The sequence below is a fragment of the Thalassophryne amazonica genome, chromosome 12 (genome assembly GCF_902500255.1).
Source record: "Thalassophryne amazonica chromosome 12, fThaAma1.1, whole genome shotgun sequence".
In the NCBI taxonomy this organism is placed as follows: Eukaryota; Metazoa; Chordata; class Actinopteri; order Batrachoidiformes; family Batrachoididae; genus Thalassophryne; species Thalassophryne amazonica.
Genome location: NC_047114.1, coordinates 6,830,634 through 6,846,123, shown reverse-complemented (window position 1 = coordinate 6,846,123; position 15,490 = coordinate 6,830,634). Strand labels below are relative to the sequence as shown.

The window sequence follows — 15,490 nt, the reverse complement described above, 5'->3', positions numbered from 1 at the left end:
AGAAGCTATGTGATGACGTGCGCAATGTGAGTGTCCAATCGGAATTGGTTCACCGTCACATGGTTTTCCAAAATCCAATCGTAGGACAGATTTACCTCATGTGAAAAGCCAAAGATCTTTTTCAGGAGTGATGTGTTACTAGCTGGCCCATCTGAATAGCCCCCTGGGTGCTCCAATGAGTACATACTATTAGTACATACTCAGTGTGCCCTGCGCCATTACGCACAGTGATCAGTGAAAGCAGGAGCAGACGGAGAGCCTCTGATGACAATCTCACGTGCTCAAACAAAGAGTGTGTAACTATCAGGATTGCTCCACTAGTTTGCATGTGAATGTTACTGGATAACTCTGTTGCTTTCTCTGCGTAAAGCACTGTTTACCATATCAATGGACAACAAAATGCATAGACCATTTTGTATATATTGCTCAAAATGTGCCTTTGTGTTTATTGTTTGAACCTTTTTGTTGTACAGTCTTTCACACAAGACCTCAAATTACCTTTATAAAGTGTCAGAACAGTTGTTTATTATAGTTTGCTGTGTGTTTTGAATAAATGTGTGTGGAAAATTATTTTTCGCTTTATTTTTTCTGATTGTAAATCTTTATTACACTTATAAAACACAACAAAAACATATATATTCTGAAAGCACAGGTTGTCCTGAAAAAAAAGAGACACAAAACTTGAATGTGGGATGCAGGAAGAGCTGTTAACAGCAATAATAAAACATTAATGCTAGGCGAGTGAACTGTCCAAAAAATGCCCTCAGACCCCAGAGGGTTAATTGGACTAAGCGGTTGAAGATGAGTGTGTGTGTGTGTGTGTTTTCTGCATTGTTAAAAAAAAAAAATGCACGTGTCTGTAAATGAAATACTGTTTAAGTTTTGCTACTGTTGGTAAACAGGTTCATATTTTATTCCCCATGAGGGGAAAAAAAACAGTTTGTTCTATTTTCTCCTGTAATTCTCCTCCTTTCGAGCTGTTTGTGTCCTTGAAACATCATTAGCAGACACACAAACCTGGCCTCCTTAAATCCCATGAACACCGACGTCGGGTGGCAGCTGTCGTGTTTTGTGCATCACCCAAACATTAACACACGTAAATATGGAAAGGATGCAGATGCTTTGCCGGTGCGCGCTCTGTGGGTGGGAGTTATTCAGAGTTAACAGGTTTACACGCAGACGTGGAACCTGCTGCCAGTTTGTCTGACAGCCCGTTAACAGTTTTTAATTCTGCTTTGGTTCCTGTGCCTCTGATCGCTGGGAGGACAGGGCAGGACAGGCGTCACAAAAATTTTAAAATCTATATTTGTTTTCCTGCAGTCCAGGAAGCTCAGTACGAACTGCATGCATCAGCGTTCATCAAGCAGCCTTTGTTTTTCCACCACAGGAGTATTAGTCCAAAAGTTATAAACACCAGTGTCGACATATAAAATTTAGATCAACATGGTTGATGTCCTGAGTAACTTTTCACATTTAATAGCTGGAATAATGACAGTCAGGAACATTCAGCTCATCTCATGTTCACCCTTCCACCCCCACCCCCCAATTCACAGTGACGGCGCAGGAAGAACTGGAACCTACATCCTGATTGATATGGTCCTCAACAAGATGGCCAAAGGTGAGTATATTTTTTTTCTTGCTGTCACTTCTTCCTTCATGTGTGGAGAGACGTTACCATGACGACACCTTTTTTATGTCTTAAATTTTCATCTTCACTTTACGCGTCGTGTGTAAATTATCCAGGAACCAGAAAATGAAAGCTGGATTGTTGGCACTGCTGTCTGTCTGTGAGGAAGTGTCAGGTCTGGGAGAATGTTCTGGTGCTGTGCATTGCTGCATCCAGCACGTTTCAGAACCACCCTGGATGGCAACCAGCCAGACAGACAGCTGATCTTTCCCAACATCTCCAAAGTAACTATCTGCTGCAACCAGGTGAGATGGTGTGTCTTTGACCTTCTCCAGCCACTGGGATCCTCAGCAGTCAGGCTCCGGCGTCCGGGATCGTGTCCATAGAAACGCTCCACATGGCCAAAATGCTGAAGCTGACACTCCCTTACAAAGTAATACTCCTCATATTACTTTCCTTCAGTCGCCGTTTGACACAATGTCCTCCAAAGAGTCCTGTGGTACCAAAAAAATCCAGTTGTCACCATCTGTCAATAGTTAGCATCCAAATTCCACAATCATACAGTGAGACAGGAAGCACCAGGATCCTGAAGACGTGGACCTTCATAGTCATGCAAAGATACTAGCATCACCAAACATCTCTGTCCAGCTACATTGTGACTCCATAAGCTGTTCACCGGCATCTCTCGATCTCAGAAGCCGAAGGCTCAGAGACATGAACCTCATTACAGAGATACACTTCTGATGGGCCTCTACTGTTGGTTGGCTCTCACTGTGGTATTGTATCACTTCCTGTTCCGGAGCACAGCGGTGTTTTGCTGTATCTGTTAGCTGTTTAATCTGCGCAGTTAGATTGATCTAGTTAACTAGATAACGATTTGTTTTACAGTGTAATATTCACGTGCCTTAACTAAAGCACTCCCTCTGCTGAATCACCTCTAAATTATTTACACATTATTCATTTTGTATGTTTTAGGAATCCGCTAGCTTAGCGCAGCTACTAGCTCTTAGCCGGTTTAGCATGGTGGCTTCTCCTGTCTCTCCTGCACTTTTCTGCTCTGGGTGTGAAATGTTTAGTTATTCCTCTGCCTCCTTTAGCAGTAATGGTACTTGTAATAAGTGTAGCTTATTCGTAGCTTTGGAGGCCAGGCTGGGCGAATTGGAGACTCGGCTCTGCACCGTGGAAAATTCTACAGCTAGCCAGGCCCCTGTAGTCGGTGCAGACCAAGGTAGCTTAGCCGCCGTTAGTTTCCCTCTGGCAGATCCCGAGCAGCCGGGAAAGCAGGCCGACTGGGTGACTGTGAGGAGGAAGCGTAGCCCTAAACAGAAGCCCCGTGTACACCGCCAACCCGTTCACATTTCTAACCGTTTTTTCCCACTCGGCGACACACCCGCCGAGGATCAAACTCTGGTTATTGGCGACTCTGTTTTGAGAAATGTGAAGTTAGCGACACCAGCAACCATAGTCAGTTGTCTTCCGGGGCCCAGAGCAGGCGACATTGAAGGAAATTTGAAACTGCTGGCTAAGGCTAAGCGTAAATTTGGTAAGATTGTAATTCACGTCGGCAGTAATGACACCCGGTTACGCCAATCGGAGGTCACTAAAATTAACATTGAATTGGTGTGTAACTTTGCAAAAACAATGTCGGACTCTGTAGTTTTCTCTGGGCCCCTCCCCAATCGGACCGGGAGTGACATGTTTAGCCGCATGTTCTCCTTGAATTGCTGGCTGTCTGAGTGGTGTACAAAAAATGAGGTGGGCTTCATAGATAATTGGCAAAGCTTCTGGGGAAAACCTGGTCTTGTTAGGAGAGACGGCATCCATCCCACTTTGGATGGAGCAGCTCTCATTTCTAGATATCTGGCCAATTTTCTTAAATCCTCCAAACCGTGACTATCCAGGGTTGGGACCAGGAAGCAGAGTTGTAGTCTTACACACCTCTCTGCAGCTTCTCTCCCCCTGCCATCCCCTCATTACCCCATCCCCGTAGAGACGGTGCCTGCTCCCAGACCACCAATAACCAGCAAAAATCTATTTAAGCATAAAAATTCAAAAAGAAAAAATAATATAGCACCTTCAACTGCACCACAGACTAAAACAGTTAAATGTGGTCTATTAAACATTAGGTCTCTCTCTTCTAAGTCCCTGTTAGTAAATGATATAATAATTGATCAACATATTGATTTATTCTGCCTTACAGAAACCTGGTTACAGCAGGATGAATATGTTAGTTTAAATGAGTCAACACCCCCAAGTCACACTAACTGCCAGAACACTCGTAGCACGGGCCGAGGCGGAGGATTAGCAGCAATCTTCCATTCCAGCTTATTAATTAATCAAAAACCCAGACAGAGCTTTAATTCATTTGAAATCTTGACTCTTAGTCTTGTCCATCCAAATTGGAAGTCCCAAAAACCAGTTTTATTTGTTGTTATCTATCGTCCTCCTGGTCGTTACTGTGAGTTTCTTTCTCACGTCTTTCAGAAAGCGCTGTAACTAGGTTTAAGGATATAATTCCTTCTTTATGTTCTCTAATGCCATATACCAACACAGTGCAGAGTAGCTACCTAAACTCTGTAAGTGAGATAGAGTATCTCGTCAATAGTTTTACATCCTCATTGAAGACAACTTTGGATGCTGTAGCTCCTCTGAAAAAGAGAGCTTTAAATCAGAAGTGCCTGACTCCGTGGTATAACTCACAAACTCGCAGCTTAAAGCAGATAACCCGTAAATTGGAGAGGAAATGGCCCCCTTTCCCCCCTGTTGTTTAGAGAGGAAATGGCGTCTCACTAATTTACAAGATCTTCACTTAGCCTGGAAAAAGAGTCTGTTGCTCTATAAAAAAAAGCCCTCTGTAAAGCTAGGACATCTTACTACTCATCACTAATTGAAGAAAATAAGAACAACCCCAGGTTTCTTTTCAGCACTGTAGCCAGGCTGACAAAGAGTCAGAGCTCTATTGAGCCGAGTATTCCTTTAACTTTAACTAGTAATGACTTCATGACTTTCTTTGCTAATAAAATTTTAACTATTAGAGAAAAAATTACTCATAACCATCCCAAAGACTTATCGTTATCTTTGGCTGCTTTCAGTGATGCCGGTATTTGGTTAGACTCTTTCTCTCCGATTGTTCTGTCTGAGTTATTTTCATTAGTTACTTCCTCCAAACCATCAACATGTCTATTAGACCCCATTCCTACCAGGCTGCTCAAGGAAGCCCTACCATTATTTAATGCTTCGATCTTAAATATGATCAATCTGTCTTTATTAGTTGGCTATGTACTACAGGCTTTTAAGGTGGCAGTAATTAAATCATTACTTAAAAAGCCATCACTTGACCCAGCTATCTTAGCTAATTATAGGCCAATCTCCAACCTTCCTTTTCTCTCAAAAATTCTTGAAAGGGTAGTTGTAAAACAGCTAACTGATCATCTGCAGAGGAATGGTCTATTTGAAGAGTTTCAGTCAGGTTTTAGAATTCATCATAGTACAGAAACAGCATTAGTGAAGGTTACAAATGATCTTCTTATGGCCTCAGACAGTGGACTCATCTCTGTGCTTGTTCTGTTAGACCTCAGTGCTGCTTTTGATACTGTTGACCATAAAATTTTATTACAGAGATTAGAGCATGCCATAGGTATTAAAGGCACTGCGCTGCGGTGGTTTGAATCATATTTATCTAATCGATTATAATTTGTTCATGTAAATGGGGAATCTTCTTCACAGACTAAGGTTAATTATGGAGTTCCACAAGGTTCTGTGCTAGGACCAATTTTATTCACTTTATACATGCTTCCCTTAGGCAGTATTATTAGATGGCATTGCTTAAATTTTCATTGTTACGCAGATGATACCCAGCTTTATCTATCCATGAAGCCAGAGGACACACACCAATTAGCTAAACTGCAGGATTGTCTTACAGACATAAGGACATGGATGACCTCTAATTTCCTGCTTTTAAACTCAGATAAAAACTGAAGTTATTGTACTTGGCCCCACAAATCTTAGAAACATGGTGTCTAACCAGATCCTTACTCTGGATGGCATTACCCTGACCTCTAGTAATACTGTGAGAAATCTTGGAGTCATTTTTGATCAGGATATGTCATTCAAAGCACATATTAAACAAATATGTAAGACTGCTTTTTGCATTTACGCAATATCTCTAAAATTAGAAAGGTCTTGTCTCAGAGTGATGCTGAAAAACTAATTCATGCATTTATTTCCTCTAGGCTGGACTATTGTAATTCATTATTATCAGGTTGTCCTAAAAGTTCCCTGAAAAGCCTTCAGTTAATTCAAAATGCTGCAGCTAGAGTACTGACGGGGACTAGAAGGAGAGAGCATATCTCACCCATATTGGCCTCTCTTCATTGGCTTCCTGTTAATTCTAGAATAGAATTTAAAATTCTTCTTCTTACTTATAAGGTTTTGAATAATCAGGTCCCATCTTATCTTAGGGACCTCATAGTACCATATCACCCCAATAGAGCGCTTCGCTCTCAGACTGCAGGCTTACTTGTAGTTCCTAGGGTTTGTAAGAGTAGAATGGGAGGCAGAGCCTTCAGCTTTCAGGCTCCTCTCCTGTGGAACCAGCTCCCAATTCAGATCAGGGAGACAGACACCCTCTCTACTTTTAAGATTAGGCTTAAAACTTTCCTTTTTGCTAAAGCTTATAGTTAGGGCTGGATCAGGTGACCCTGAACCATCCCTTAGTTATGCTGCTATAGACTTAGACTGCTGGGGGGTTCCCATGATGCACTGAGTGTTTCTTTCTCTTTTTGCTCTGTATGCACCACTCTGCATTTGATGGAGGACAATCACAAATCCAGACACTCCGACTCTGTAATCAAAGTATCCATCGATTCCACAAAGATCATATTACTGTAAGAAACAAATGTGGGACAGTTTGGAGGCAAAGTCAGAGAGGTGAGACTGAGATGGTTTGGACATGTGCAGAGGAGGGACTCAGGGTATATAGGGAGAAGGATGATGAGGATGGAGCCACCATGCAGGAAGGAGGCAAAAGAGGAGGTTTATGGATGTGTTGAGGGAGGACATGCAGATGGTTGGTGTGACAGAGGAAGATTCAGAGGACAGGGTGAGATGGAGACAAATGATCTGCTGTTAATTTTAGGTACACAGTATTTAAATAAGCTGTCAGTGCTCAACCACAAGGGGGTGGGAAGCCAACTTCAAATATCATAAAGTTGACCATTAAGCACAAAGCCAAGTGTATCATTTTATTATGACATCATAAAGAGTAGGAGGGGCAACATGCTGCAGGTTATGACTGCAGGTTATTCCCCGCTGCGCTGGTGCATGACATTAAATTAAAGATTAAATTTGGTTACAGTCTGATGAGATGGCTGTAGATTGTGCTTTTATGAAGGCGTTTCATTTTTCATCCTAAAACGGTCAGACATGAAGTATTGAGGCGGACGAACTCCCTGACCTTAACGGTCTTTTCAGAGTGTGTGAAGCGTCCCGTGGTGGCGGTGCTGCTGTTGCAGAACAAACTCCTGGGTCTTTAATTCCAGATCAAAGGGTCACTCTGGCACCGGGGCCCCGTGGTACCCCCCTTTGTACTGTGGGCTTTTGGAGGCGAGTGTGAGGTGACCTCTAGTCTCTTCCCTTTTATTTCTGCCCATTTTCATAGGTTCACTTTTAACAAAAAGAAAAACCTCCACAGCATTGATTTTGTTTTTTCCTCTGTTGCTTTTTAATTCTCATGCAGTAAAGCAGGTTATGCAGCTCCAAAATCATCAGGTTCAGGTTCAGATTACAAAAAATAAAAATATATCAGTGGCAGCAGCTCGCCTCAGTGAAATTAAAGGAGGAAATAAGTGATTCCAGATTCTACATTCCAGGCGTAAACAGAACAAAGCGTCGTTTAACAGGCTGTCAGTTCTGCAGCTCACCAGGTGATGGCAGTAGTAGCTCCCCCAGTGACGTATGTCTACCAAATAAGCAAAATCACTGATGAATGAAATTTAATTTGCTTAATTAATGATTCAGTTTTTATATCATATAGAGGAACAAATTGTGGAATCGCCAACAGCAGTACTCACCGTTGGTACACAGCAGGGTTGCCAACTCTCACGCATCTGGCGGGACAGTCACGCTTTCAGCATCAATCTCATGCTCTCATGCACAAGCAAGAAATGTCACGCAAAAATAAAAATTTGTCCTGTTAATTTATTTCTGTGAATGACTACATTACACCAGATCCCAGCACATTGTTTCTTAATGAAAGGAGAGGAGTTTAAGACACACCTGAAACAGCTGTTAACATCTGCTGGCAGCGTTTTGACTGCAGCATTCTCTGATTACTGAAAACCTTGCAGCTACTGTCCTTGCTGCCAGTTTTACATCTGTTGTTCAGCAGCTAAGCAGTTGTTTCTCAGAGCGCAGTGACGCTCAGGGCTTATGGTTTTACGAAGACCTTTTTAGGCTTTTTTTCTTTAAAAGTTTGGTGTCCCTTGTCACCACAGACGTAGCCTAATCAGACTAATTTTATGTTGAGACAGTTGGCTACAGACTTCATCTAGCTGTAAACTAGGTAATTTAAAGGACATGGCGTACATTAATGTCCTGGTTAGCAAGTATTCATGATTTTTAAGACTATCCGTGCACATGCGCTAAAAAAAAGTGGTCAGTGATGTATTTTATTGCTGATGGGGAAACCAAAGTGTTCTGAACCATAAATATGAAGCAGTTGTACTGAAATGGTTCAGTGTTAAGAAGCATTTGATACAGTTAAGTGTGGCGACATCTGCTGGCCAATCTTTAACATAGCACTTGCATGGAACAATGAAACAGGCACTGTTACGTCTAATAATAAAGGTTCTATGTGTATCTTAAAATTTTTGACTATATTTTTGTTTAAAGACAATAATATACTTGTGTTATAATGTGATTGTGCCATCATAAAATACTGTATGTAATACAGATATAAATTGGGAAATGTTTCTGCAGCTAGCACAAACTGTTATGACCATAGTTGTACAAAATGAAGGGGATTTGGGGGGTTCAAAGGGTTTTTTATTTAAAAACAAGATGATTTCAGCAGTGTTTGGCTTGAGTCTTTTCCTCTTCTCTCCAGTTTTGGAGAAAACGTATACGGCACAGAAGCTGCTGGCATATGAAGACAGATTTTGAGTTGGAGAAACAGCTGCTTCCATCCTCCCGAACTCTCCTTGCAAATTCACTGCAGAAAATGATTCTGGGGAGCATTAGCATGGCTAAAACACCTCAGCTTCTGGGGGGCTTTGCCCCCAGAGCCCCCAATCACGGTGCTCTTCACCCCCAGCTATTTTGTCGGCCTCTCACATGCCTGTAGATGAGCTTGCTGAAATATTTCAGAAAAAGGAAGGATGATGGAGAGGAGAAGAATCCAACAGTTTTCTTCCTATTATTATTTTTATCAGTAAATAAGAACTGTTTTTTGTGTTTTTTTTATTATTAGGATTACCAAAAGGTTTTGGTGCACACTATGTGCGCATAGAGTCCAGCCAAAGTCCCAAAGTTGGTAACCCTGACACAGACACACTGACAGCATGAATCCTTTGAGAACTTTGCTGATTAAAAATGATTTTCGCCATCAGGTCCTGCTTAGGCTTCAGGACCGCCATGGGACTGACTGGTTCCCACTTCCTCAGTGTCTCACTGAATGAAACAGTGTTCAGAATTTGTTGGATTGAGATCCAGACTGTTTGCTGGTCGTGTCACTGAGTTGATATCAAAAAGATAATTTAAAGGTTTTGATGCATTATCACCCAAACGCAGTGTTTCTCAAACTTTTTCAGACCAAGGACCACTTAACAATAAAAACAAAATCCTGCAGACCATCTAACTCCTGAATATCCAAACACAACAGGTCTGCTTACCTTTTCAATATGATATTACAACAGTATATTACTATCGATGTGATTTTTGGAGTATTTTTTTAATGTTTAGGAAATATTTTTAAGTTAGAATATGACCATTTAAAATGTGATGGTTTACTAATATGCTCGGGGACCACCAGCAGTGGTCCGTGGACCACTCTTTGAGAAAAGCTGCCCAAACGCAAGTTCCTCATCAGCACTGTTTGTTTTGTATTGAGAAGTCTATTGATCTGGGGTGTAGTCCTGAGATGTTGACCTAAGTGGTACCACTTAAGTGTGCTAAACAGCACTTTCCAAAATGGTAACTATTCCGAAAAGGTATAGTTTGGACCATCTATGATTGTGAAAATTATCAGTTGAGCTAATAGGATAAATAAATGGAATAGTTTTGACTGTGTTGGGCTCCAAAGTAAAGGTCAAACAAGGTTGCCGTCCATTGGATTCTATGACATATGACCTATGTTACCCTGTAACGTGATAAAGAAGCAGGACAGATGGTGCAAACTATTGCTTTTTCTGTTCCTTATTATGTTGAGTTTTATATCCTTATGTTTTGATCACTTCCTTGGTCTAGACATTTATTTTCCTTTTATAACGTTCCAATGTTGTTGATATTTGCACCAAATTTTAAACCAACCAAATAGAATCAATAGAAGAAGCACTTATTGTTCTTGTGTTCTTTATGTATTTTGTAAGTGGTCTCATGTCTTAGTCTTTTCCGTGTGTTTTTGCCGTTGTTCATTTTGGTCGTAGTGTTTAGGGTTTGCAGCTGTGACAGTTCTTTTGGTTCTTCACATTCATGTGGTCTCATAGTTCCAGGTTTATGTTTCTTATTGTTGTGTCTTTGGGTTTTGATATTCCATTTATGGATTAGGATTTATTTTCACAGTTATCATGTCTGTGCCACCTGTTATCTCCTTGTGTTCCTTATGTCCTCTCGTGTTTCCCCGCCCTCGCAGTCCTCACACTTGTTGTAATCAGCTGAGTATGTATTTAAGCTGCACCGTTACATTTTCCATTTGCCGGTCGATTATGCTGTTCCTGTTACCTATAAGTGTCCATGTCCCGCTGTAGCTTTAGATATATTTTATGTTTCCATCTCGTTTGTCTTCTTTGGTACTCAGCCTGCTAATAGTAGTTTTGGATTTTTGTTCTTGAAATAGTGTGTTCACGATTGTTTGTCACTGCCTCTTGGAGTATTAACAGATTTTTGTTCTTTGCATTCAACCCTTTGTGTCCTGGCTGCCATGCGTCATGGGGTCCTACTTAGACTAGTCCGTGACATAACTGCAGCAAACCATCATGTTTTGCCATATTTTCTGTATTTGATTTCCTTCCTGAGGGACTTTAATCCTTAAGCTTTTAGGAATGATTTAACATGTGACTGGGCCTTCACATACGAGTCTTAACCCATGTAACAAACATCTCAGGTAAGGCAACATGATGGGCAGGTGATGATTTACTAGGATGTCTTGTTTCTTCTTTAGTGTGCAGAAATAAACATTTATGCTGACGTTTATGACACTTTGCTGGTTATGCTTTGGGTCTTCCAACTATTGACTTGCAGGCTTGATCCAGCCCTCGGGCTACCAGTTTGAGACCATTGTTGTAGACAGAAATGTGCTGGTGAGAATGTCTCCCGTGGCACTGGTGTGATGAAAACTAAAGGTACCATTCCATCTCAAATCCACCAACGGCTCCAACAGCACCATTTCTTATTTGCATTATAATCAGGTTCAGTGTGCCATTAGGTTCCAAAAGAAGGTAGGAAACAGGTTTTTGGTAATATGTGTACATATTTTGCTTTTACACCTCATTATAAGGGGGCAGGTTAAGGCCTGCAGCTGATGGGCATCATTCAGGTAAGTACGTCACAGGGCCACAATTCTTGAAATATAACAGCTACAGCAATGAAATTCACGGGAGCATCTCATTTTTCACTGATGGTTGCAAAACAGTCATGTTATTAGCCCTAGCCTGAGTGTGGAAAGTTTTCTGGAGGGTGGGATTCCTGAAAAAAAACAGAAAAACTTAATTTCGCCCATGTATTAAAAGGCCTCTGTATGCCATTTTAATATAAAAAACATTATGAAATAGTATTTCATTCTTTAGTATGGGTCTTTACTGACATGCTAAATCCACTGTTGGGGTATTCAGCTGTTTAATGTGTCCACAGGATCTACCTTAATTAGGGGCAAATCTGAAATTCTACATTTTTCATCATGTGATAAATAGCACCACTCTGAAACTTTTGCAAAGAATCTTTCTGTACTAGTTGTCAAACTGTCAAAATATAGAGCTGGTGTTCTGTTTCCTTCATATAGAAAATCTAGGTCAAAGTGAGGCCTAAAAATGCCCCCAGGCCATCATTTTTTTCCCGTTTTTAAGGCAGAGAACATGTTATAGACCCTCAGAGGTTACAGGTTTCTGTGTGGTTTACGAGTAAGATGGTTGCAACATTCCATCTTGGCCTATATGGGGATGATTTTAAAATATTGCACTCATAACTGGGTTATAATCTGGACTTGTGTCACCATCCATGTCTGACTCACATCTGTGAGACTCCCATGATTCTAGAGCCAAGAAGTTGGTTTGCTCTCTACATGAAGGACAGTATTTTTGTCCAGGTATGACATGATGTCCTGTTTTGTTTGTGAGAAACTGTGAGGTAGCCATGCCTCACAGTGACCCTGCTCCAGGTTTTTTTTTGTTTTTTTTGTGGGTACAAAAAGGATCACAGCAATTCTTTTATAAGAATTCATATTTTTAGGTATAATTCATAAATGCTGGTTTGCAGTGCAATTCAACGTACCAAAGTAATTGAATCTCCAATAGACTGGGTGAGTCGGCCTCAACAGGTATTCAGTGTGGCTTAATAACATCTGCTTTCTACCTGAGCTCCAATATGACACATTTGATACTTCAAAATAATATATATGGCAAAATGCTGCTTGAAGGCACTTTTATGCCTCACTTTGACCTAGATTTACATATGAAGGAGACAGAACACCAATTCAATCTTTTGGTGTTTTTATTACTGGAATGTGGAAGATTCACTGTAAAAAGTGTCAGAGTGGTGCTAAATCTGGCTGAATTTCACTAAATTTCAGATTCGCCCCTAATTAAAGTAGATCCTGCAGACACACTAAACAGCTGAGTACTTCAGCAGTGGTTCTAAAATGTCAGTAAAGACCCACACTCAATGATCAAATACTATGAATCATGCTTTATTGATTTATATGGCATACAGACAGATTTTAAGGCATGGGAGAAATTAATCAAGAAAGCAACCCTCCATAAAATTTTTCACACTCAGGTTAGGGTTAAAAATCTGATTGTTTTGTAACCAGCAAAGAAAAATGACATGATTCTGTGAATTTCATTGCTCTAGCTGTTCTATTTCAAGAATTGTGGCCCTGTGAAGTACTTACCTGAATGACGGCCATCAGATGTGGGTCTAAACCTGCCCCATATCATGGGATGTAAAAGCAAAATGTGTACACATATTACAGTTTTACTACCTTCCGTTGGGACCAAATGGCACAGAGGTTGACTATGATGTAAATCATTGATTGATTTGAGATGATGAATCACCCAAAGACGTTAATCTTTTGGCTGACAGGTTTGTCTTTGCTTCATTAGTTTTCTCCTCACTGCAGTGAACATCACTTTGATGTCTTTATATGCTGATGTCATAAAGACAGAGGTTCATAAAGTGTCACTGCTCTCAGCACTCCGTCCACTTCTTTTGTGTGTTTGTCCATCCACATTAAAGACATTCCTCCTCCTCTTCATCAGTATTGTGATGATGTCGGAGGGTTTGAGGAGGTACTGTGGAGTTCTCACGTGTTTTTTTCTCCTTATTGCTTTCTTCTTTGCAAAATCCCTCCTTCCCCGTTCCCCTCCTTCCTCACCACCTGCTGGCCTCCTCTTCCTCTTAAGAATCCAATGAAACCCGTCGAGTGCTTCAGACCTTTCCAGCATCTTTAGTTTCTTCAGTCCCCCCCCCGGGTCCAGCTGGTGAGCTCAGCTCAAGAGCCCAGAGCTTTCTCTTTTTCTTTTTCCTTTCTGTCATCCTCCTCCTCCTGCCCCCTCAGTTCTCCTCCTCGACCTCCAACCCAAAACGAGTTTTTCAGAGGAGTGATGCCTTTTGATACAATTCCTTCTTTTGGAGCTGCTGCTGTCTCCTTTTTTTTTTTTCGCTCCTGAGCTTCTTAAGCCCCCCCCCCCCCCCCCCCAAAAAAAAGAAATGAAAGCAGAAGAACGACACGAATGAGCTGAGAAAACCTGCAAAGCAAAGAAAAAATGTTGCCGATACAGATATTCTTTCAACACGCCTTTTTGCCTTCATGCATACAAGAAGTGAATTTTTGTCCCAACGCATCAGAGAAAGAAGATTGTCACTGCTTTTGTTTCTTCACCGTTTAAATGATGTCTGTGGAGGAGTTAAAGAGTGACGAGCCACAGAATGAAACACGTCAGACAGATGTAGATGGAATTGTTGCTCGTCTCATCAAGATTCTTCCGCCGTCTTCGTCTTATCTTCGTCTGTCTTCGTCTTTGTTTTCTTCAACATCATCATCATTTTTCTGATTTCTCCTCAGTTTTTCCTCTGCGTTCCTCCTCCCCAGAGGTGCAGCTTGACAACGGCCACAGCTGCCTAGCTTAAGTGGTTTAGACAAACGCTGGCAGTGACAACAGCTCGTAGGGGGCGCCCTCTATAAAAGAACTTTTTTACACTTAGACAGTGTATTTTGATAATGGACCAATTAATATAAAAAAAGATAGAGGTAATGACATGACTGATGGTAAAAGACTTAGGGCAACACTTACATTGGTGATGAACGCTCTTGGAGTCCCCACAGCGTATTGGCTGGACCCCCAACAGACTCAGTAATTGCCACTGCACCTCCCTTTAACATTTTTCCAGTGATCGATCGATCGATCGATCGATCTATCTATCTATCTATCTATCTATCTATCTATCTATCTATCTATCTATCTATCTATCTATCTATCTATCTATCTATCTATCTATCTATCTATCTATCTATCTATCATCTATCTAAATCTTGATCCATGGTAACATAATTCACCATGATCTGTGAGTTTTAAGTTAATTGAATTTTGACAGTAATTTGTGTCACTGCCTGATGACAATGTCTTGATGGCATTGACCACCGTGGATGTGGAAATGACCAGCGTCCATTAGGGACATCATTATCAAGTTTTGGTTTTTTTATTTGTTTGTTTTTTGCCTCTGATTCCAATCAAACTCATTTAATACTAAGTATCTGTTGATACAGAGTCCCGAACTGAAATGTGTATTTTGTATTTTTATTTTATATTTACTTGGATTATCCAAGGTGCTGTTTTGTGTTTTTATTCATTTATTTTTGCAAAATAACTGAACAGATGTTTTTTTTAATCGCTTATCATTTCTGGTTGGTAGAGCATTATAACAGTAAAACTAGAACTAGAACATTAATGAAAGACTGGCAGTCATTTTTCATTATTTTTTAAGATACCTCCATTCTTTGCATATAAGAAGAAGTTCTTATATGCAACAATGTATTCATAATATGTCTTCCCCTCACCCTAGTGCAGAGGTCTCAAACTCATTCCAGAAATGGCCAAGGGTAAATAGACTGCATTTATATAACGCTTTCCATTTGCATCAGAAGCTCAAAGCACTTCACAATAGTGCCTCACATTCACGCCGACGCCAGGATGCTGTCATACAAGATGCCCACTACACACCGGGAGCAACTAGGGGATTAAAGACCTTGCCCAAGGGCCCTTAGTGATTTTCCAGTCATGCTGGGAATTTCATTGATTAACTGATTCCATTTGCTCAAAGTGATGTTAATCAGTGAAATCACCTGGTGGAGTGGGTGGTTGCAAAGAAGACCTGCAAAATCTCGGACCTTTCTAGAACGAGTTTGAGACCTCTGCCCTAGTGGTTACATGCCTG

At 40.9% G+C, this 15,490-nt stretch overlaps 1 protein-coding gene across 1 annotated transcript in view; it reads left to right on the top strand.

Moving 5' to 3' along the window:
- The window catches only part of LOC117521373 (receptor-type tyrosine-protein phosphatase N2-like), a 742,548-nt gene that overhangs the window by 717,761 nt on the left and 9,297 nt on the right, over positions 1-15,490 (top strand). Inside the window, exon 21 of the mRNA XM_034182665.1 lies at positions 1,554-1,618. Within this exon, the coding sequence (XP_034038556.1) occupies positions 1,554-1,618 (65 nt within the window). The remainder of the gene's footprint in view (positions 1-1,553; positions 1,619-15,490) is intronic.